At 39.7% G+C, this 24,545-nt stretch overlaps 1 protein-coding gene across 3 annotated transcripts in view; it reads left to right on the top strand.

Moving 5' to 3' along the window:
• Positions 1–16,015, top strand: part of ppp6r3 (protein phosphatase 6, regulatory subunit 3) — a 115,224-nt gene extending 99,209 nt beyond the window's left edge. For all 3 annotated transcript variants that reach the window (XM_067993999.1, XM_067994000.1, XM_067994001.1), the window contains exons 23-25: positions 566–682; positions 5,600–5,689; positions 14,578–16,015. In XM_067993999.1, coding sequence (XP_067850100.1) covers positions 566–682; positions 5,600–5,689; positions 14,578–14,629 — 259 coding nt within the window. In that variant the 3' untranslated portion in view covers positions 14,630–16,015. The remainder of the gene's footprint in view (positions 1–565; positions 683–5,599; positions 5,690–14,577) is intronic.
• Positions 16,016–24,545: the final 8,530 nt, after the last annotated feature.

Here is a 24,545-nt window from a genome sequence, read left to right on the forward strand (position 1 = left end):
TTGTAATGAGACTTTTGATATATCCTGTGTTTTCTCCAACTTCAGTGATGTGTTTGGTGGAAATATTTAGATAGTGGCTTCTTACAGTATAATAGAAGTATACCAGTTGTTTTAATGCAGCTGTATTCAGTAACATTTGAGTGTGAAACGTTTTTGAAAATCAAAAATTAGGTCATACTAGATTAGTTGGAGTCTTTCACAATTTAAGCTTCCTTTCTCTTTCTCTCGTGCTTGTGGCTTCAGAGTGTTGAAATCCTATCGGTATGTATTACAATTAAGTATAAATTAACTAAATGCTGTATGTGTAAACAAGCAGCCTTATGTGATCATAGATTTCTTTTCATATTATGGCATGATTTTGAGACCACATCCAAAATACTACATTAAAGTTTAAAGTGCCTGCAAGCTGATTCGCTTATTCATCCTTTTCTTCCATTTGCATGTGAAGATTTTCACACACTGCATGATTGGAGAGTGAGTTTCATAACACTTGTATGATAGGACTTGTATTTTATTGCTTTGAAAACTTTATGGGTATTTGATCAATGTGTCTTTTTCTGTTTAGTGAGGAAGTAAAATTGTCTACCTCTGAAGATGTTTCTTCAAAATATGTGTTGCCAGAAAACACAGAAGCTCCAAAAGTGACTCCAACATCACAGTCTAATGATTGTCGAGCAGATGGGTATGCGGATTTCAAATGATTAACTTGTAGTTTACTAGTTTGCTTACACAAAAGGGAACCATTGCTTTGTAAATAGGGTGTGCAAGCACGCTTGAATCTAGTGCTTTTTGCTACATCAGCTTTGTTTCTACTATATTCAGTTTTAGTTTAAAGCTGTAATTGGCATCCTAATTACCTGTGCTTCTGAATTAACAAAGAACTTCTAATTGTGGTCTATTGAAATCCCTCTTAACTGGCATGAGGAACATAGTTTCAGCACAGAACAGTGGGGCATTGATGCTGCACATGACTTATTTTTTATATGGAAACAATGCTCGGGGGAAATCCAAGGTTTTTCAGAGCTAACCAATCACAGTTAACACAACTGCAGCTGCAAAGATGAATACTAGAGGACTTTTGCTTTATATAGTACAGTGTGACTATTAATTATACCACAGCAAGAATTGTACCATTTCACTTTTTTTCTCTGCACATAACCTTTATACTGGAATGATTTATGAATCTAAATAAAGGAAATTACGAAGGTATGAAGTGTAAGTTGGCTAGGATAGATTGGGGAACTTTACTAAAAGGGATGACGGTAGATAGGCAATGGCTAATATTTAAAGAACGTGTGCAGGAATTACAACAATTATTCATTCCTGTCTGGCGCAAAAATAAAACAGGAAAGGTGGCTCAACCGTGGCTTACAAAAGAAATTAGGGATAGTATTAGATCCAAAGAGGAGACATATAAAATTGCCAGAAAAAGCAGCAAGCCTGAGGATTGGGAGCAGTTTAGAATTCAGCAAAGAAGGACAAAGAGATTGATCAAGAGGGGAAAAATAGAGTATGAGAGTAAACTAGCAGGGAACATAAAAACTGACTGTAAAAGCTTCTATAAATATGTAAAGAGAAAAAGATTAGTGAAGACAAATGTAGGTCCCGTACAGTCGGAAATGGGGGAAATTATAATGGGGAACAAAGAAATGGCAGAACAATTGAACACATACTTTGGTTCTGTCTTCACAAAGGAGGACATAAAGAAATGTTAGGGAATCAAGGGTCTGGTGAGAGGGAGGAACTGAAGGAAATCAGTATTAGTAAAAAAAAAATAGTGCTAGGGAAATTAATGGGGCTAAAGGCTGACAAATCCCCAGGGCCTGAGAATTTACATCCCAGAGTACTAAAGGAAGTGGCCCTGGAAATAGTGGATGCATTGGTGGTCATCTTCCAAAATTCTATAGACTCGAACAGTTCCTACAGATTGGAGGGTGGCAAATGTAACCCCACTATTTGAAAAAGGAGGGAGAAAAAACAGGGAAATACAGACCAGTTAGCCTAACATCAGTAGTGGGGAAAATGCTAAAGTCTATTATAAAGGATGTGATAACAGAACACTTGGAAGGCATTAACGGGATTGGACAAAGTCAGCATGGGTTTATGAGGGGGAAATCATGCTTAACAAATCTACTGGAGTTTTTTGAGGCTGTAACTAGTAGAATAGATAGGGGCGAACCAGTGGATGTGGTGTACTTGGATTTTCAGAAGGCTTTTGATAAGGTCCCACACAACAGGTTAGTGTGTAAAATTAAAGCACATGGGATTAGGGGGTAATGTACTGGCATGGATTGAGAATTGGTTGACAGCAGGAAACAGAGTAGGAATAAACAGTTCTTTTTCTGGGTGGCAGGCAGTGACTAGTGGGGTACCGCAGGGATCAGTGCTTGGGCCCCAGCTATTCACTATATATATCAATGATTTGGATGAGGGAACGGAATGTAACATTTCCAAGTTTGTAGACGACACAAAGCTGGGGTGGAATGTGAGCTGTGAGGAGGATACAAAGAGGCTGCAATGTGATTTGGACAAGTTGGGTGAGTGGGCAAGAACGTGGCGGATGCAGTATAACGTGGATAAGTGTGAGGTTATCCACTTTGGTTGTAAAAACAGAAAGACGGATTATTATCTGAATGGTGATAGATTGGGAAAAGGGGAGGTGCAACAAGACCTGGGTGTCCTTGTACACCAGTCGCTGAAAGCGAGCATTCAAGTGCAACAAGCAGTTAGGAAGGCGAATGGTATGTTGGCGTTCATTGCTAGAGGATTTGAGTACAGGAACAGGGATGTCTTACTGCAGTTGTATGGGGCCTTGGTGAGACCGCATCTGGAGTATTGTGTGCAGTTTTGGTCTCCTTATCTGAGGAAGGATGTCCTTGCCATGGAGGGAGTGCAACGAAGGTTTACCAGACTGATTCCTGGGATGGCAGGACTGACTTATGAGGAGAGATTGGGTCGACTAGGCCTATATTCACTAGAGTTTAGAAGAATGAGAGATGATCTCATCGAAACATATAAAATTCTAACAGGATTAGACAGACTAGCTGCAGGGAGGATGTTCCTGATGGCTGGGGAGTCCAGAACCAGGGGTCACAGTCTCAGGATACGGGGTATGCCATTTAGAACCGAGATGAGGAGAAATTTCTTCACTGAGGATGGTGAACCTTTGGAATTCTCTAGCACAGAAGGCAGTGGAGGCCAAATCATTAGATGTATTCAAGAAGGATATAGATATGTTTCTTAATGCTAAAGGGATCAAGGGATATGGGGAAAAAGTGGGAACAGGGTACTGAGTTAGACTATCAGCCATGATCATTTTGAATGGCGGAGCAGGCCTGAAGGACCGAATGGCCTACTCTTGCTCCTATTTTCTATGTTTCTATGATTTTGTTTTTGCTTCAGTAAAGTGTTAAATGTCATATGCATATACCAGTACCAAAAGGTACAGAGGAGATCTAAAAAAGAGAATCAAAGGGGCAAAGAGAGAATATGAGAACAGATTAGCAGCTAACATAAAAGGGAACCCAAAAGTTTTTTTATAAAAATATAAATAGTAAAAGGGTAGTCAAAGGAGGGATGGGATTGTTTAGGGACAAATAAGGAGAACTTCTTGCAGAGGCAGAGGGCATGGCTGAGGCACTAATTGAATACTACACATCTTTCTTCACTAGAGAAGAGGTTGCTGCCCTTGTAGCAGTAAAGGAAGAGGTAGCAGCAATATTGGATAGGATAAAAATAGAGGAGGTACTTTTTAAAAAAAAAAAAAATTTTTAAAATTGGCAGTACTCAAAAGTAGAAAAGTCACCCAGTCCAGATGGGACACATCCTAGGTTACTGAGGGAAGTAATGGTGGAAATTGTGGAAGCACTGGCCACAATCTTCCAATCCTTCTTAGGTTTCGGGATGGTGCCAGAGGACTGGAGGATTGTAAGTGTTACACTCCTGTTCAAAAAAGGGGAGCGGGATAAACCCAGCAATTACAGGCCAGTCAGCCTAACGTCTGTGGTGGGGAAACTTAGAGACAATAATCTGGGACAAAATAAATTGGCACTTAGAAAAGTATGGGCTAATAAATGAAAGTCAGCACGGATTTGTTAAAGGAAAATTGTGTTTGACTAACTTGATTGCGTTCTTTGAAGTAACAGAGAGGGTTGATAAGAGTAGTGTGGTTGATATTGTGTGTATGGACTTTATCAAATGCCTTTTAAAAGTACCTCATAATAGACTTGTTAGCAAAATTAAAGTCCATGGGATTAAAGGGACAGTGGCAGCGTGGATACAAAATTGGCTAGGGGACAGAAAGCAGAGAGTAGTGGTGAACGGTTGGTTTTCAGACTGGAGGGAGGTGTACAGTGGTGTTCCCCAGGGGTCGGTACTAGGACCACTGCTTTTCTTGATATATATTAATGATTTGGACTTGGGTGTTCGGGGCACAATTTCCAAATTTTCAGATGACACAAAACTTGGAAGTGAGTGAGGAGGATAGTGATAGACATCAAGAGGATATAGACAGGCTGGTGGCATGGGCGGACATGTGGCAGATGAAATTCAACCCAGAAAAATGCGAAGTGATACATTTCGGTGGAAAAAATGAGGAGAGGCAATATAAACTAAAGGGCACAATTCTAAAAGGGGTACAGGAACAGAGAGATCTGGGAGTATATGTACACAAATCATTGAAGGTGGCAGGGCAGGTTGAGAAAACAGTTAAAGCATAAGGGATCCTGGGCTTTATAAATAGAGGCATAGAGTACAAAAGCAAGGAAGTTATGATGAACCTTTATAAAACACTGGTTGGGCCACAACTGGAGTATTGTGTCCAATTATGGGCACTGCACTTTAGGAAGGATGTGAAGGCCTTAAAGTGCAGAAGAGATTTACTAGAATGGTTCTAGGGATGAGGGACTTTAGTTATGGAGATAGACTGGAGAAGCTGGGGTTATTCTCATTGGAACAGAGAAGGTTGAAAGGAGATTTGATGGAGGTATTCAAAATCATGAAGGGTCTAGACAGAGTAGATAGAGAGAAACTGTTCCCATTTGCAGAAGGGTCAAGAACCAGAGGATGTAGATTGGTGATTGGCAAAAGAACCATGTGAGGAAAAACTTTTTTACACAACGAGTGGTTAGGATCTGGAATACACTGCCAGAGTGGGTGGTGGAGGCAGATTCAATCATGGCTTTCAAAGGGAACTGGATAAGTACTTGAAAGGAAAAAAAATTGCAGTGCTATGGGGTTAGGGCGAGGGAATGGGACTAGCTGGATTCCTCTAACATAGAGCCGGTGTGGACTCGATGGACTGAATAGCCTTCTTCTGTGCTGTAACCTTTCTGATTAATTGAAGGGGAAAAAAATATACAGGGCTATGGGGAAAGATCAGGGGAATGGGACTAATTGGATAGCTCTTTCAAAGAGCAGGTCCTGGCATGATGGGCCGAATGGCCGCCTCCTGTGCTGTACCTACTATGAAAAGCAGATGATTTTCAGTTTATTAAGAGTAAAGATTGGTTATGTTAGTAGGATGAATATGTGTCACCTACAATGCACTTTCATACTGCTGTTTAGTCTCCACATTTAACACAAACTATTCTATCAACAGCTTGAAGTCTTCTGAAGAGAATATAAAATCTCGAGTAAAAGACACTTTGAATGGGCCTGTTAATGATGTGACATCAATGGAAGAAGTCAAGTAAGCTTCCACTGTAGTTTGTGCGTTATACTAAAGCAATATTGAAGCTATATGCTGCGTATTTATTTTCTGATTTCCTGCCACATTTTTTGTGGACAATGCAGTGTGCACTCATTGTGTAAATGACTGGAGCACAATGCATTATCTATCTGTCATATCTGGCGATTAGTAGTGCATTATCAAACAAGAATTGAGTACACTGTTAGTATTAAAGCCTAAAACATGCAATAGTATGACATTGCCTCCTTTCTGAGCAGAGGCAAACTATTAATTTGTACTATGGTATGTATGTCCATTGGAAGTAGAGTTTGATTCTTTCACCTAACAAACTAAATTGACTAGGATATTGAATAACTCCAGAAATGGAAAATTATTTATTGCATTGGTTTAAATTATGAGAATGGATCGCTTAAGACAATCTTAATCTTAGCCCTTGATTGTTATTAGGAAACATGGGAATCTTATTCTAAAGCAAAAATCATTTTTTTTTAAATTGCCAGGGAAAAGTTTCTATGTAGCATATAATGCATAATAGAATTAAACTAGTATCCACATTCTGAGCCCATTATTTGTATGGTAGAAGTGCAAGTGAGTGCTATAGTGCTTTTTGTTTTTTTGGTGTAGAAAGTTAATAAGAAAGCCTTGCTCACTTAATTAGAGTGGCTCATGCATTTCAGCTGGCACTGTGATGTGAGCAAGTTGCCCATTTTTTCCTATTGTATGTAAATATTTCCCTGTTCTGAGTGTTTCAATATAATTGGTTATGTAATTTTTTTAGTTATACATCCCAAGAATACATTTGGGGATAAACCCATTATATGCCATTATACTGTAATGATGTAATTACAAGACAGATATGCAAGTCATTTGCATATCTGCAAATATATTTCAATAGTGCATGGGTTTATATCAACTACATGACAACAGAGAAAATAAATTTTTGTTTATTCCTGAACAAAGTAACCATTATTAATGGAAAAATTAACCTCGCCGTTCCAACTTCCTGAGCAGCAAATGTGATTCTGGTGCTGGTTACTTGGACAGGGCCCTGGTGTTTCACTAATATTGGAGAATTGTGGATGTGGATACTCACCTCATGGCATTCCTACCCTTCTGACACAAGCTCGTTGGTACAGCAACCCATTAGGCAACCTACTGGACTAATAACACTAGTTTTGTTTATGTATAGCACAATTGTAGATTTTAATTTTTGAGTGATACAGCACTGACAATTAAGCATTTACACTGAGTGGCATAGCAGGATCGACTCTTTCCAGTTGCTCAAAGTCCAGAGCTTGAATTCTATTTAAAAATAACTCTTTTCAACTTAGAAGCATGCAGACCAGCACCATGATAAAGCTGTACATATGGCCAGTTACCACCAACATGGACAGACTCATCATGGGGCCATAATTCTATCTGCAAGTCTGTCAAAATTAATTGGAGTTTCATTCGTGTTCCCAGTTACACTTTCCATGCTCCTTTTGGATGTCTCCTTCTGATAGCTAGATGTTGTCTGTTCCACTGTTGTCTAGATAGAATCATAGAATCATAGAAGTTACAACATGGAAACAGGCCCTTCGGCCCAACATGTCCATGTCGCCCAGTTTATACCACTCAGCTAGTCCCAATTGCCTGCACTTGGCCCATATCCCTCTCTTCCCATCTTACCTATGTAACTGTCCAAATGCTTTTTAAAAGACAAAATTGTACCCGCCTCTACTACTGCCTCTGGCAGCTCGTTCCAGACACTCACCACCCTTTGAGTGAAAAAAATGCCCCTCTGGACCCTTTTGTATCTCTCCCCTCTCGCCTTAAATCTATGCCCCCTCGTTATCGACTCCCCTACCTTTGGGAAAAGATTTTGACTATCTACCTTATCTATGCCCCTCATTATTTTATAGACTTCTATAAGATCACCCCTTAACCTCCTACTCTCCAGGGAAAAAAGTCCCAGTCTGTCTAACCTCTCCCTATAAGTCAAACCATCAAGTCCCGGTAGCATCCTAGTAAATCTTTACTGCACTCTTTCTAGTTTAATAATATCCTTTCTATAATAGGGTGACCAGAACTGTACACAGTACTCCAAGTGTGGTCTCACCAATGCCCTGTACAACTTCAACAAGACATCCCAACTCCTGCATTCAATGTTCTGACCAATGAAACCAAGCATGCCGAATGCCTTCTTCACCACCCTATCCACCTGTGACTCCACTTTCAAGGAGCTATGAACCTGTACTCCTAGATCTCTTTGTTCTATAACTCTCCCCAACGCCCTACCATTAACGGAGTAGGTCCTGGCCCGATTCGATCTACCAAAATGCATCACTTCACATTTATCTAAATTGAACTCCATCTGCCATTCATCGGCCCACTGGCCCAATTTATCAAGATCCCTTTGCAATCCTAGATAACCACCTTCACTGTCCACAATGCCACCAATCTTGGTGTTATCTGCAAACTTACTAACCATGCCTCCTAAATTTTCATCCAAATCATTAATATAAATAACAAATAACAGCGGACCCAGCACCGATCCCTGAGGCACACCGCTGGACACAGGCATCCAGTTTGAAAAACAACCCTCTACAACCACCCTCTGTCTTCTGTCGTCAAGCCAATTTTGTATCCAATTGGCTACCTCACCTTGGATCCCATGAGATTTAACCTTATGTAACAACCTACCATGTGGTACCTTGTCAAAGGCTTTGCTGAAGTCCATGTAGACCACGTCTACTGCACAGCCCTCATCTATCTTCTTGGTTACCCCTTCAACAAACTCAATCAAATTCGTGAGACATGATTTTCCTCTCACAAAACCATGCTGACTGTTCCTAATTAGTCCCTGCCTCTCCAAATGCCTGTAGATCCTGTCCCTCAGAATACCCTCTAACAACTTACCCACTACAGATGTCAGGCTCACCGGTCTGTAGTTCCCAGGCTTTTCCCTGCCGCCCTTCTTAAACAAAGGCACAACATTTGCCACCTTCCAATCTTCAGGCACCTCACCTGTAGCGGTGGATGATTGAAATATCTCTGCTAGGGGACCCGCAATTTCCTCCCTAACCTCCCATAACATCCTGGGATACATTTCATCAGGTCCCGGAGATTTATCTACCTTAAGACTTCCAGCACCTCCCTCTCTGTAATATGTACACTCCTCAAGACATCACTATTTATTTCCCCAAGTTCCCTAACATCCATGCCTTTCTCAACCGTAAATACCGATGTGAAATATTCATTCAGGATCTCACCCATCTCTTGTGGTTCTGCACATAGATGACCTTGTTGATCCTTAAGAGGCCCTACTCTCTCCCTAGTTACTCTTTTGCCCTTTATGTATTTGTAGAAGCTCTTTGGATTCTCCTTTGCCTTATCTGCCAAAGCAATCTCATGTCCCCTTTTTGCCCTCCTGATTTCTCTCTTAACTCTACTCCGGCAATCTCGATACTCTTCAAGGGATCCACTTGATCCCAGCTGCCTATGCATGTCATATGCCTCCTTCTTCTTTTTGAATGGGCCTCAATCTCCCGAGTCATCCAAGGTTCCCTACTTCTACCAGCCTTGCCCTTCACTTTATAAGGAATGTGCTTACCCTGAACCCTGGTTAGCACACTTTTGAAAGCCTCCCACTTACCAGACGTCCCTTTGCCTGCCAACAGACTCTCCCAATCAACTTCTGAAAGTTCCTGTCTAATACCATCAAAATTGGCCTTTCCCCAATTTAGAATTTTAACTTTTGGGCCAGACCTATCCTTCTCCATAGCTATCTTAAAACTAATGGAATTATGATCACTGGTCCCAAAGTGATCCCTCACTAACACTTCTGTCACCTGCCCTTCCTTATTTCCCAAGAGGAGGTCAAGTTTTGCCCCCTCTAGATGTGTACACTGTTCCTTTTCATAAATTTAAGCTTCCAGGTTGAATTGACTTTTGCACCCATACTAGATTAATTTCTGTGGTATGTGCTATTGAATTCTTAATGCTAACTACTCTCCCTGACACTGTCATCTAGTCCAGCAGCAGCTTTTCTAATTCACATTCCTTGACCTTATTTGTGTAAGGGTTGTTGGTGAACTCTGTCCTTTTCCTCAATGAGATACAAAACTCACTTATTTTGAGCTTGTATCTATTCCCTTTTTCTTGATTTTTCTCTAGCTGGTGACTGCAGGTATTCTGGAATATATTACCCGAAAGAAATACCTTCAAGTGTAGTTTTAAGTTTAAATTTTAAAAATGCATGTAATGCACAGCTGGGTTCTGGAACTGATTTTTTTTTCCCTTTCCCACTGTAACATAAAGTGCTTTATATATGAAATATTATGATAGTCTTGAAATAATGGGCCTTTCTTGAGCTCAATTTATTTTTTGCGCCGTGACTTGCTAGAAGTGCGAGCTTATAACAGCGTGGAGAGGGCAACAGGGCATCAGGGACCTTAGTGAATAGCGGGACCAATAGTGTATCCCCATAACCAATGAGATTTAAGGATTGAGAAAGAAACTGAGGAACGACAGAGAAGAAGGGTGAATTCGAGTTAAATCAGGTACAGAAAGATAAATAGAGAGGGAAAGATTAGATTTAGAGAAAAAAACTAAGAAATAAATTTAAAATTAGAATGTTTTTAAATCTCTAACAACAATTGACTACATGCAGGGGCAAAGAGGTTGATTGGAATTGCATTAACAATTATCACGTCGCTAAAAAGGTACTTGCGCTGTTAAGTTCCAGCCCTAACTTTCTGTGGCGAGTTTAAAGGACAATTAATGCGCAAATCCAGCAAGTTCTTAAAAATAGCAGGGAGGCTAAGGGTGAGATTCCGTTTGTGTGAAGCAAACGGCAGTAAATTGACCAGCAAGTTCTGGAGATTCGCAACTCACGGCGTATCTCTTAATCCCCTGAACTTACAGGCCGATTTGCACATTAATAACGGGGTGGGGGGGGGAAGTCATTAACATGCTGTTATTTTCCCAGCAAGATCCGACCCATTATTTCACATACTTCATTCACATCTTTTTAATCGAGTGGTTAAATTGGAGGTATGTGGACTGACTGGTTTAAGAAGTAATCAAGATTGCATTGGATAAGGCAAGTTTGTTATCCAAGAGGAAAGAGTCACCGTAGTGTGACTTAAATTTTTTTATAAATTGACGAATTACGCATTTTTAGAGCAAATTAGAGGCTTGGAGATTGTCACTATTGCTGCATTAAGTGCATAACAGAATTATATAGAATTTTGCAGCACAAAAATAGGCCATTTGGCCCAACAGGTCTATGCCATTGTTTATGCTCCACACCAGCCTCCTCCCACCTTACTTTATCTCCCCCTATTAACATATCCTTCTATTCTTTCCTCATGTACTTGTCTAGCTTCCCCTTAAATGCATCAATGCTAATTGCCTCAAACTGCCAAATTCAAGAAAGGAGGGAAGGGAACTATAGGCTAGTTAGTATGACATCTGTAGTAGGAAAAATGCTAGAATCTATTAGTAAGAACGTAGTAACCGGGCAGGTAGAAAATCATAATATAATTAGGCAGAATCAACACTGTTTTATGAAAGGGAAATCATGTTTGACAATTCTGAGTTTTTGAGGGTTTAATTAGCAGGATGGATGTAGTATATTTGGATTTTCAAAAGGCATTCGATAAGGTGCCACACAAGAGGTTGTTACACAAGATTTGGACTCATGGTATTGGAGGTAATATATTCGCATGGATTGGGGATTGGTTAACAGACAGAAAACAGAGTAGGAATAAACGGGTCATTTTGGGGTTGGCAGATTGTAACTAATGGGGTGCCGCAAGGATCAGTGCTCGGGGCCTCAGGTGTTTACAATATATATCAATGACTTAGATGAGGGGACTGAGTATAATGTATCTAAGTTTGCTGACTATACAAAGCTATCTCCAAGCCTCTAATTTGCTCTAAAAATGCGTAATTCGTCAATTTATAAAAAAAATTTAAGTCAAACGAAGGAGGAAGCCTCCGAAAGCTTGTAGACTTCAAATAAAAATTGTTGGACTATAACTTGGTGTTGTAAAATTGTTTACAATTGTCAACCCCAGTCCATCACCGGCATCTCCACATCATACAAAGCTAGGTAGGAAAGTAAGCTGTGAGGAGGATGCAAAGAGGCAAGGGGATATAGATAGATAGATTAAATGAGTGGGCAAGAAGGTGGCAGATGAAGTATAATGTGGGGAAATGTGAAATTATCCATTTTGGTAGGAAGAATAGAAAAGCAGAATATTTTTTAAAAGGTGAGAGACTAAGAAATGTTGGTCAGAGGGATTTGAGTACACGAAACACAGAAAGTTAACATGCAGGGTACAGCAAGCAATTAGGAAGGCAAATGGTATGATAGCCTTTATTGCAAGGGGCATGGAGTATAAAAGTAAGGAGGTCATGCTGCAATTATACAGGGCTCTGGTGAGACCACACCTAGATTACTGTGTTCAGTTTTGGTTTCCTTACCTAAGGAAGGATATACTTGCCTTAAAGGGGATGCAATGAAGGTTCACTGGATTGATTCCTGGGATGATAGGTTGTGCTATGAGGAGAGATTGAGTAGAATAAGCTTCTATCCTTTGGAGTTTAGAAGATTGAGAGGTGATCTCATTGAAACGTATAAAATTCTTAGAGGGCTTGATAGGGTAGATGCTGAGAGGCTGTTTCCCCTGACTCGAGAGTCTAGAACTAGCGGGCATAGTCTCAAGATAAGGGGTCATCCATTTAGGACTGAGATGAGGAAAGATTTCTTCACTTAGGGTTGTGAATCTTTTGGAATATTCTACCACAGAGGACTGTGGATGCTCAGTTGTTGAGTATATTCAAGACTGAGATCGATAGATTTTTAGACACTAAGGGAATCCAGGGATATGGGGATAGGGCGAGAAAGTGGAGTTGAGGTAAAAGATTGGCCATAATCTTAGTGAATGACGGAGCAGACTCAAGGGGCAGTTCAAAATTTTAAAGACCTCTATCAAGTCACCTCTCAGTCTTCCCTTCTAGAGAAACGGGCCCCAGCCTGTTCAGTCTTTCCTGATAGTTGTATTCTCTCAGTTCTGGTGTCATCTTTGTAAATCTTTTTTGCACTTTCTCCAGTACTTCTATATCCTTTTTGTTATATGGAGACCAGAACTGTGTACAGTACTCCCCAAGTGTGGTCTAACCAAGGTTCTATATAAATTTAATTTAACTTCTCTGTTTTTGAATTCTATGTCTAGAAATGAATCCCAGTGCTTTGCTTGCACTTTTTATGACTTTATTAACCTGCGTTGCTACTTTTAATGATTTGCGAATCTGTACCCCTGGATCCCTTTGCATCTCTACCCCATTAGACTCTTATTTCCAAGGAGTAGGTGGCCTTATTTTTCCTACCAAAATGCACCACCTCATTTATCTATATTGAAATTCATTTGCCATTTGCACGCCCATTCTGCAAGTTTGTTAATGTCTTGTATTTTGTCACATTCTTCCTCAGTACTAAATATACCCCCCCAATTTGGTGTCATCCACACATTTTGATATTGTACTTCCGATTCCCCTGTCCAAATCATTTATACAAAGGAAGTAACCTTCCTTAGTTGAAGACTTCAGTATTGTCTATTCTGGTGTCTACAAGGATTTCAAGTTGTAAGCTATTTTTCTGTCTACTATTACTACATTTGGAAAAGGCTATTATGTCTACAATGGAGTTTTATGGGATGAATTTATGAACCAAAATGCAGTTCTTGAAGACATATTCAAAGTTGAATATCCTAGTTGATAATTTCCCATTCCTCCACCTGCTATTTTTTTGCAGCACGATGGTGCTCAGCAGCTATGTTAATACGTTGGATCTGTCAATAATCGCATACAATTATTGAATGATCATTAATCCGTCTGAATTTAAGATTAAAAAAGATAATCTCCCTCGCCCTTCTATCTCTCCCCCTCATGTCCCCAGAATTATAAATTCTAAAATTAGAGTTAACATCTCCAGGTTTTGCAGAGCTTAACATTGGTACACTGCTGTTCTGGTGGTGATCATCTGTTTTCAGTTTGGAACAGAGAGCACTGATGTTACCTGCTGTGAAATTGTATTTTCTTTGGAACAGAGAATACTAAGAGGAGATCTGATAGAGGTCTGTACAATTCCGAAGGGTTTTGATAGGGTAGTGGTGGAGAAACTGTTTATACTTGTAGGTGAATCCAGAACAAGGGGGCATAAATATAAAATGGCCACAAACAGATCAAATAGAGAATTTAGGTGGAATTTCTTCACCGAGTGTGGAGCTCGCTGCCACGTGGAGTGGTTGAAGCAGATAGCATTAAAGCATTTAAGGAGAGGCTTGATGCATACGTGACATGGGGAGGGAATAAAGGGATACAGGGAGTGGGGTAGGAGGAGGCTTGTGTGAATGTGAACATCAGCATGAACCAGTTGGGCCAAATGGCCTGTTTCTGTGCTATAGATTCTATGTAAACGGCCCAATAATACACTTTCATTCCATCTAGCAGCATAGCAAAGAACTGATCAAATTAATGCTCATGCATCTGTGAGACTGAAACTCTAAAACCTGTAGTTGAGAAGCTACCTAGACAATTTAGTAATCTCCCCCATAATTTAAATTAACTTTTAAAAACATATAATTCCTGCTTGGCTGTTTTAAGTTATGAAAATTCCTTGTATCTCGTCTTCAATATGTGCGCCATGTGTGAGGGAAGAAAAGAGCTAATTTATAGCATGAATGTCACTGATTGCTAACTATACAAAGTTGCTTTTTCCTTTGCTCTAACTAGAAATGTTTGTTTATTATTGTTAAACACAAATTTGACACTTTTTCTCATGGGTATAAAATTTCATCCCATCTTGCTGAAAATTTGCTTTTTGTGTGTTTTTTTAGGGCAGCTCAACAAGTCCCATCACCTGAAGCTTCAGTTAATGGCCCTGCATGATTAATTCTTTCTGCTGTTGTCTACTCCAGCCTGAGCAGCTACTATCCAGGGGTATCAGTGGGGTTCACTGGAGGCACTGGGCCTAGGCCTGTCAAAGCCAGTCACTGCTGCACTAAATTCACATGGGATCAGGACCAGCAATATTCTTATCAGATTTTTTAAGATGGATGTGCAAAGAAGAGTTTGAATGAAATGTATAAATGAGGGTATTACATGTTGGCAGATACAAAGAACTCTTGCGTGCATTTGTATCAAATACATGTTCTTATAAACAGGATGATCAGTCCATTAAATATCTTGCCACTCACATGATAATTAGTATTGTTGCCATAGTTAAATGGTTATAAGAGTAGAGTATTTTATAAAAATGTGTATACTTAAACCTGACGTATATAATTGAAGTATACCAATTGGAGCACATAGTGTGACCAAAGTGTTTAGAAGTTTTCATACTTTTTTTCATCTTGTATAAAATTTTAACTTTCAGTGTTTCTTCCAAGTGGGCAGAGTAAATTGTAGAAGTGAAATGCAAATGTAAAAGTGTTATTTTGATCGAGTTGCCTATATTAAACCAATTGCTAGATAAAAATCTAATTGTAAATGTTCAACAGTGGCTCTTTGCTTCAGGTTTTATTTGTAAACATTTCTTGAATTCGAGAACATTGGTATTGAAAGCTCTTTGATACGGAGTTTAAACATATTTGTTACTGAGGACTAGTTGGTCATTTGATATGTCACTGAACAGCCATAAGCTTGTTCATCCCTCTGTATATTACATTTTCAGACCAAGAAATTGTTGAAAGCAAAGGTGAAGATCACTGAAGATTAGCCTTGAATTGCATGTGGCTTGTGTGTGTTTCTCTTTGCTAAAGGTCTGCATCAGTACATTGCCTGAATGGTTTAAACCAATCTTATTTTTACTGTTTTTTAAAATTCTGTTGAACCAACTAACTGATTTGTTTTTAACATGCCCCCTTTATTTCAGTTGCCAGGTCAATAGAACTTAATCAGGGTGAACTGATAACTGAGCACTTAATGTAACAGTTGGCTAAAAGTGGCTCTGTTGGCATAAACTTCTAAGGAGTGGAGGAGAGCCCTACTTTGCTAAAGTATGACAACAACTAGAGAGGTTAACTCTAGCTTTTAAATTCAGGGATTTAAAAAGTGTTAATGACAGGTTGACCCTTATTCATTGGGATCTTACTGTACTGTTAATGGAAGTGGCAGCTAGTATTGGGTTAAGCTAAGGCAGTTTTGACAAAGTGCCTATGGTACTGGTTTAAGTCAGAAAAGAGATGATGGTAATGCATGATGAATTTGTGGAAGAATCCTTTCACATTAGAAAATAGTGTCTGTTCCACGAAAGTAAAATGAGATGTGCACTCACCTGTTTGTGTGGCCTGTTCTTTGCAGCATCTGCAGTAACTATATTGTCGGACTCTTCAAGCACCTTAACACATTCAAAGCCTATGGAATATTTTTTGTCAACTTCATCACTGGTTTAAACAAAAATGACAGCTTGGGTTTAGAGTTCTACACATAATGTATTTGAAAACCTAGTCATCAAACCAAGCAATGCAATTTTCTGTGATCTTCCTAACTGCTTTGGGGCACTGAAATCCAAATTCAGTTGTCAATGTTTGATTCACCACTTAAACTTCTGAAACAGCTGATCACAAATACTTGAAGGCTGGGATGTTGAGGCATCCCTATCAGTGTAGCAATCATTTAAAACTGTGGTAGGATTACAGAATACAATTTTTTTTTAAGTGTTCTAAAAGATGGGAGGGGAGGAAATGTTTCCAAACCAAAACATTGGGAATAGCAATGTTGTTTGGTTGTGGCTGCCAAATAGGAGAAAATAATCTGTTCTGCTGTCTTGACAATCTTCATTTGCATTGTTTGTATGTTTAGTTGCATGAAAACATGGCAACTTTTTTTTAATACTGCGCTAGGATGGACATTAACCATGCAAGCAAGTACAAAATGTAAAAAGTATTGGCTTCTTACTGTCAGATTATTCTGGTTGTATGATACATTTTTCATTTGTCCTATTTCAGATGTACGTCCAATATACAATGTAAATATACCTTGTTAAAATTAATATGCCATTAGTTAAAGTTTGCAATAAAGTGAATTGCTTAAGTTGTACAAAAGTGAATTGTTTAAGTTATACGAGCATGGTGACCCAATAATTATTAAAATCCCATGTCCAGTGGAACAAATTATTGCCATATCCTTCCTCAATGCTTGGAAATGGGAAAACAAACTCGCCCATAATTGACTTGCCAACACTGTTCTTGAGCTTAATATTTGAAATCTATCCACAAAAGTAGTTGCGATCTTTGGGAACCTGTCTTTTTAAAAAAAAAACTAATCAAACACTATAAAGTGAACTGAAGCAATTTTTAGTAAGGTGCCCCTTTTTAAAAGATGTATAATGGTTTGATTAAAATGTTGGGTTGCTGAATAAAAAGGGTTGCTTACAAATTGCTTTGAACTGCTTTACTTTTTAAAAAAAAAATGGGTTGCATTTGGTTGGTCAAAGGATCCTGAAAGGTTTGGTTTTCATACATACAGACCTGAGATTATCAGCAGGAAGTTCTAAGCAGTTCTCTTTATAAATCTCCACTTTTGGAGTAAGTACAGGTCCCACTGGATTGAGCTGATTATTGATTAATTAATTGGTTACATAAGTGGTGTGATTAACAGTTTTTTTTTAATTGTGGCAATTGGGCTATTGTATAAGTTAAGACAGTACAGACTTGAGCTTAATTGTGACATTAGTCTTCAGCAACGAGAGACCAGTCAAGTGTAAATAGCGATGAGTATAGAGTTTAACTTCAGTGTGAGTTTAGTCTTTGAGAGAGTGGGCCTAGTTAAATTCGATGGGTTAAATCACTTGTTGAAACAGTTTAGTTCAGTATCAGGGGACAGCAGCAGCAGCTTGTGATTGTATGAGGTCCTGGATGCTTTGAGTGTCTGGGATGACCACACTTATTGTCTGACTGCTCGAGCAAAGTTTCTGTGCTTAAGGAGCATCTGATGACACTCCATAACATTGGGAGGCTGAAGGATTCTTGTTATGCACATTCCAGGAGATGGTCATTCTGCAGGCACAGAGTTAGTAACCATTGGAGTAGCAAGAGGAGATAATAGGCAGTGCAGGCCTCCCTTAATTTGACATAAGTAATCATTACTGAATATGCATGCGACAATGACAACTCGGAGGAGGACAACGACAAAACAAAAACTGAGGAAGTAATTGCCAAATGGGTAAATGAAGTGTAGAAGCATAGTCATAACTGGGTGGGGGGGTTCCATGGTTAGGAGAATAGACTGGCACCATTGCAGCTATAACCAAGAGTCCTGAATGTTGTTTTGCCTAAGTGTAAGAATAAGAGAGATTACAGAATGGGTGCAAACTATTTTGGAGAGGGAATGGTAACAGCCAGAAGTGGCAGTTGATGTTGGAATCAATTATATTGGAGGGCGTTTCAGCAATTGAGAGATTAAAGAGCAGGACTTTGAGTGTAGTAATCTCAGGATTACTCCTAGTGCTACATGCTAATTAGAATGAGGAGTTAAATGCAAGGCTGGAGGGAAGGGTTCCAATTCATTGGACATTGGATGAGTTTGGGGGCAGGAGTGGTCTGTACAGGAAGAATGGGCTTCATATGAACAGGGAACATCCTCACTGGGCAAGTAACTAATGCTAAGGTGGATGGTATAAACTAATAGAGAAAGGGAAAATGGAGAAGCAGAAAGGCAAGGAAAATGAGGTGTTTGGAATAGTTATAAAGAACAGATCAAAAGGAGGGATTAAACGAGAAAGACCGCAAACAAAAGTTTAATGGCATCTGTAAATGCACAAAGTATTGTGACTAACATTGGTGAGCAAGAGGCACAAATTGAAATGGGTGGGGGGGGGGGGGGGGGGGTTAATGGTACAATACCATTAACAGTGATGTGGCTTGGGCTAGGGCACGACTTAGAGCTGAACGTTCCTGCTTACAAAATATTCAGATGGATAGAGTAGCAAAAAAGGGAAGGGGAATATTCCATTACAATGGGGCACGGTGCAAAAGCTGAATCTATAAAGGTAGAGTTAAGGAATAAGAAGGGAACTGTTACTCTATTGGCAGTATATTATAGACTGCTGAACAAAAGAAAGGAGATAGAAGATAGACAAATTAGAGAACAATTCAGGAACAGACATATAATAGTGGAAGATAAACTGGGGTAAAAGTAACGTAAGTGGCAAAATACAACAGAAATCTGAAAATGCTATCCATCCAAAATAAAAGCAGAAAATGCTGAAACCCAGTTCTGAAAAGATACACAATCAAAATGTCATAGCTTAGTTTTTCTCTTTAAACATGATTATTGACTTGTATTTTCAGCATTTTCTGTTTCTTTTTTAGGGATTTCAACAATGTGTTGAGGACTGCTTTCTAGATTAGTATGTTTTAGTCCAACAAGGAAAGAGACAATGCCAGATCCAGTTTTAGGAAAGAAAGTGGGACATGTAGGTAAGTGTATGTGGAACATCTAGAAAACAGCAACAATAACAGGTTAGGGTCAAAATGAAAAGTGAAAAGGAGAAGTCAAAGATAGATACTTGGGAGAAGCAAATTCTAATGAGAAAAAGGGAACTAGCCCAGAAAAATTGGCAAATGAGACCATGCACAAACACTAGACATATTTCTGTAAGAAGAAAAAAGGTAGTGCAGCATTTTTTTGGTGTTCCTTGTATTTGTACAGAAATTAAAATGAGACAGGCATATGATAAACTTAGGGCTAATTCAAAAGAAAATGAGCAGAAGATAGTGGGGAAGCAAAAATAATTAGAAACCATGAAGACTGGCAAGGAACAAAGGAATATGGTAAATGATTTCATAATAAAGTAAAAGAAGGAAGGGTAGGCTCAAAGAGGTGAAAAAGGAAATCCGATGGAAGATGAGGGATGTCCGATACTAAATGAGGACACAATGGGTTGGGGGTAACATTTAGCATGGATAGAGGATTGGTTAATGGACAGAAAATAAAGAGTAGGGATAAACGGGTCGCTTTCAGGCTGGCAGGCTGTAACTAGTGGGGTGTCTCAAGGATCGGTGCTTGGGCCTCAGCTATTTACAATCTATATTAATGACTTAGATGAAGGGACTGAGTGTAATGTATCCAAGTTTGCTGATGATACAAAGCTAGGTGGGAAAGTAAGCTGTGAGGAGGACACAGAGTCTGCAAAGGGATATAGACAGGTTAAGTGAGTGGACAAGAAGGTGGCAGATGGAGTATAATGTGGGGAAATGTGAGGTTATTCACTTTGGTAGGAAGAATAGAAAAACAATATTTTTTTAGATGGTGAGAAACTATTAAATGTTGGTGTTCAGAGAGACTTGGGTGTCCTCGGACAAGAAACACAAAAAGTTAGCATGCAGGTACAGCAAGCTGTTAGGAAAGCAAGGCGGTTGGAATACAAAAGAAAGTCTTACTACAGTTGTTACAGGGCTTTGTGAGACCTCACCTGGAGTACTGTGTACAGTTTTGGTCACCTTATCTAAGGAAGGATATACTCGCCTTAGAGGCGATGCAGCAAAGGTTCACTAGATTATTTCCTGGGATGAGAGGGTTGTCCTATGAAGAGAGGTTGAGTAGAATGGGCCTATACTGTCTGGAGTTTAGAAGAATGAGAGGTAATCTCATTGAAACATAAAAGATTGAGGGGGCTTGACAGGGTAGATGCTGAGAGGTTGTTTCCCATGACTGGAGAGTCTAGAACTAGGGCTATAGTCGCAGGATATGGGGTCGGCCATTTAAGACTGAGATGAGGAATTTCTTCACAGGGTTGTGAATCTTTGGAATTCTCTACCTCAGAGGGCTGTGGATGCTGAATCATTGAATATATTCAAGGCTGAGATAGACAGATTTCTGGACCCTAGGGATATGGGGATTGGGCAGCAAAGTAGAATTGAGGTCGAAGATCAGCCATGATCTGATTGGCGGAGCAGGCTCGAGGGGCCATGTGGCCTGATGTTAGGTTCTTGCCTCAATTTTCAAAGCAGTGTGTGATTGTGGGAACACAAGTATACAACAGGAGAAAGTTGAGCAATTAGATAGGGTAATTATAGATGAGAAGTAGTACTAAAGAAAATGGTGGAAAAGGCGTGTACCTTCTGGAATGCTCTGAGTCAGAGAAGCTTTGACCAGAATTTTTCAAACATCCTTGGATATGGAAGTTGTCAAAGGATGGAGGGTTGCCAATGTGACACCTCTGGTCCAAAAGGGATAAAGGATTAAAACGGATAATTATAGACCAGTCTGACTAATATCTGTAGTGAGTAAGCTTCTAGCGACCATAATAAATGATAAAATTGATACTCACCTAGAAAGACTTGGGCTAATTAAGGACAGGCATTGTGGATTTGTAAAAGGCAAATACTACCCGACTATGTTCTTTTTGAGGAAATAAGAATATATAAAGGAAATGCAGTGGATGTGGTATATATGAATTTTGAAATCACATTTAATGAGGCGTCGCATAGAGGTTTGTTAATAGGATGAGCCTTAGGGGCTTAATTCCATTAACTTGTCTTTCTGAAGTCTTATCAGTCCTTCTTGCTCTTTGCCAATCTACCTACTTTTGTTTTAGAATCATAGGTTACAGAATGGAAGGAGGCCATTCGGCCCATCGAGTTCGTGCCGGCTCTATGCATGAGCAATCCAGCTAGTCCCACTCCCCCGCCCTATCTCCGTAACCCTGCACGTTTTTTCGTTTCAAGTACTTATCCAGTTCCCTTTTGAAGGCTATGATTGAATCTGCCTCCACCACTCCCTCGGGCAGTGCATTCCAGATCCTAACCACTCGGCGTGTAAAAAAAAAAAAAAATTTTTCCTCATGTCACCTTTGGTTCTTCTGCCAATCACCGTAAATCTATGCCCTCTAGTTCTTGATCCTTCTGACAATGTGAACAGTTTCTCTCTATCTACTGTCTAGACTCTTCAGGATTTTGAACACCTCTATCAAATCTCCTCTCAATGTTCTCTGTTCCAAGGAGAACAATCCCAGCTTCTCCATTCTATCCACGTAATTTAAGTCCCTCATCCCTGGAACCATTCTAGTAAATATGCTCTGCACCCTTTCCAAGGCCTTCACATCCTTCCTAAAGTGTGGTGCCCAGAACTGGACACAATACTCCAGTTGTGGCCGAACCAGTGTTTTATAAAGGTTCATTATGACTTCCTTGCTTTTGTACTCTGCCTCTATTTATAAAGCCTAGGATCTCTATGCTTTTTTAACTGCTTTCTCAACCTGCCCTGCCACCTTCAACGATTTTATGCACATACACCCCCAGCTCCTTCTGTTCCTCGACCCCTTTTTAGAATTGTACCCTCTAGTTTATATTGCATCACCTCGCCTTTTTCCGCGTTAAGCTTCATCTGCCACGTGTCCGCCCATGCCACCAGACTGTATATCCTCTTGAAGTCTATCGTTATTATCCTCCACTATTCACCACCCTTCCAAGTTTTGTGTCATCTGCAAATTTTGAAATTGTGCCCAGTACTTCCAAGTCATTAATATATATCAAGAGAAGCAGCAGCGACCTTGGGGAACACCACTGCACACCTCCCTCCAGTCTGAAAAACAACAGCTCACCACTACTCTGTTTCCTGTCATTTAGCCAATTCTGTATCCATATTGCTACTGCCCCCTTTATCCCATGGGCTGCAATCTTAATAGCAAGCCCACCATGTGGCATTTTATCAAACACCTTTTGCAAGTCCATATACACCACTTCAACTGCATTGCCCTCATCTACCCTCTTCCCTCATCAAAAAACTATCAAGTTGGTTCAACATGATTTGCCTTTAACATATCTGTGCTGGCTTTCCTTAATCAATCCACATTCATCCAAGTAACTTAATTCTGTCCTGGATTATTGTTTCCAAAAGTTTCCCCACCAGCAAATTTCAAGATTGTATTCCCTATACCCAAGTCCATTTTCCTAGAACAAAAGCGGACCTCCGAGGGTACACCACTTCTAACCCTTCTCCAATCTGAGCAACACCTATTTACTGTTGTTTCCTGTCCATCAACCAATTTCCTATCCATGATGTTACATTTCTTTGTATACACCTGATTTTTTTTTTCTAAAGCCTCTTGCATGCCTCCTGAAAATCCATATATACCACATTCCTTTATCTATCCAATTGATCACTTCTTCAAACAAAAAACTCAAAGGCAAGTCACATTTGACAAATTTAACATTCACACTGGCTATCCTTGATTAACCCATGCATTTCAAATGCTCACTAATTTTATCTTGAATTATGGATTCTAAACATTACTTGGTTTATCATTTTCCTTTCTTGAACAAAGGCTACCTTCCAGTCCAGCAGTGCAATTTGCAAAGTTGAAGAATGGAAAGTTGTGTCCAGAGCCTCTGCTATCTCACCACCTGACTTTTGCAACAGGTTGGGAAGCATGACATCAGAGCCTAATGACTTATCCATCCTTAGTTCTACTGTTTTTTTCAGAGAACTTTTATCTATATACCACTTTTTGCATCCTTGGAACCTTTCAAAGCGCTTCACACCAAATTAAGTACTTTTGAAGTGAACTCACAGTTGTAATGTAGGAAAAGGTGTTGTTCATAGCAAGGTCCCAGAAATGATAGATAAATGGTTGGATTTTTTTTTACTATTTCCTTTTACCTGCTAGCCTTTTTTCATATACTCTTAAACCTTCTGTTGCAAGTTTAGGGTCAATCTTAGATATTCTCAGCTACAGTAGTGATCTCGGCATCTTGCTTTTTGGTGTGTGCCTATGCTGCTCAGCGTCTAACTAGAAAATAATGTAAAAAAAGAAAAATACTGCGGATGATGGGAGCACTCAGCAGGTCAGGCAGCATCTGTGGAGAGAGAAACGTTTAACATTTCAGGTCAATAACGTAACCTGGTTATTGTGCTTCAAACTTTTTGAAGGCAAACTGAGAAACACCTGGTAAGATAAAGCCAGATATGAATAGTTAAGCTGCTTTATTTCACAGACAAGTGAATGTATAAGTTCCACTTGGCTCAATCTCAGTAGTAAGGGATAAGACCATGGAGGTATTTGAACAGGTGAGAATTTTAAAATCAAGGTGTTGCCAGACCTCACCTCCAGGGAGTCAGTGTAGGTCAGTGAGCATGGGTGATGGGTGAATGGCACTTGGTGCGAGTTAGGATAAGCTCAGGTTTATGGAGGCCATCCCGGAGAGCATCGGAATAGTTGAGTCTGGAAGTAACAAAGGCATAGATGAGCTGAAGCAGGGGTGGGCGAGCAATGTTAGAGGTGGAAGTAGATTGCTTCGAGTAGTTGCGAGGTCTAGAACAAGGAGCCATAGATAATTAAATAAAGATTTAGGATAGAATGCAGCAGAAACTTTTTTTTTTAAAAAGAACAGAGGTTTGAGAGGCTGTGGAATTCACTGCCAAAATTAATATTTGAATCAGTGACCATATCAACATTTAAGAATTTGTTGAAGGAAAGAGGAATAAAAGGAGTTCCAAAGAGCAGAACTAAAGCAGCTGAAGGCTGTGGCACTAATGGGTGGGAGCAAAAGTGGGGCATGGTATAGAAAATGTTCAGGTCAGAGAAATGGAGCATTTGAAGGGGATAAAGGAGATTGCAGACATAGGGTGAGGCAAGACCATAGAGACCAAGATTTTGAATTGAATGCATTGGGAGACATTATAGGTCAGTGAGGCGAGGTGAGCAGAACAGGATACATGCAGCAGTGTTTTAGTTAGACAAGTTAGAGTTTATGCAGCATGGAAGATGTGAGGTCAGTAATGAGAGCACCAAGGTAGACAAGTCTCCAGGTAACAAAGGCATGTATAAGAAGTTTCAATGGTAGAGAGGCAGAGGCAGGTA

This window comes from Heptranchias perlo, chromosome 12 (genome assembly GCF_035084215.1).
Source record: "Heptranchias perlo isolate sHepPer1 chromosome 12, sHepPer1.hap1, whole genome shotgun sequence".
Lineage (NCBI taxonomy): Eukaryota > Metazoa > Chordata > Chondrichthyes > Hexanchiformes > Hexanchidae > Heptranchias > Heptranchias perlo.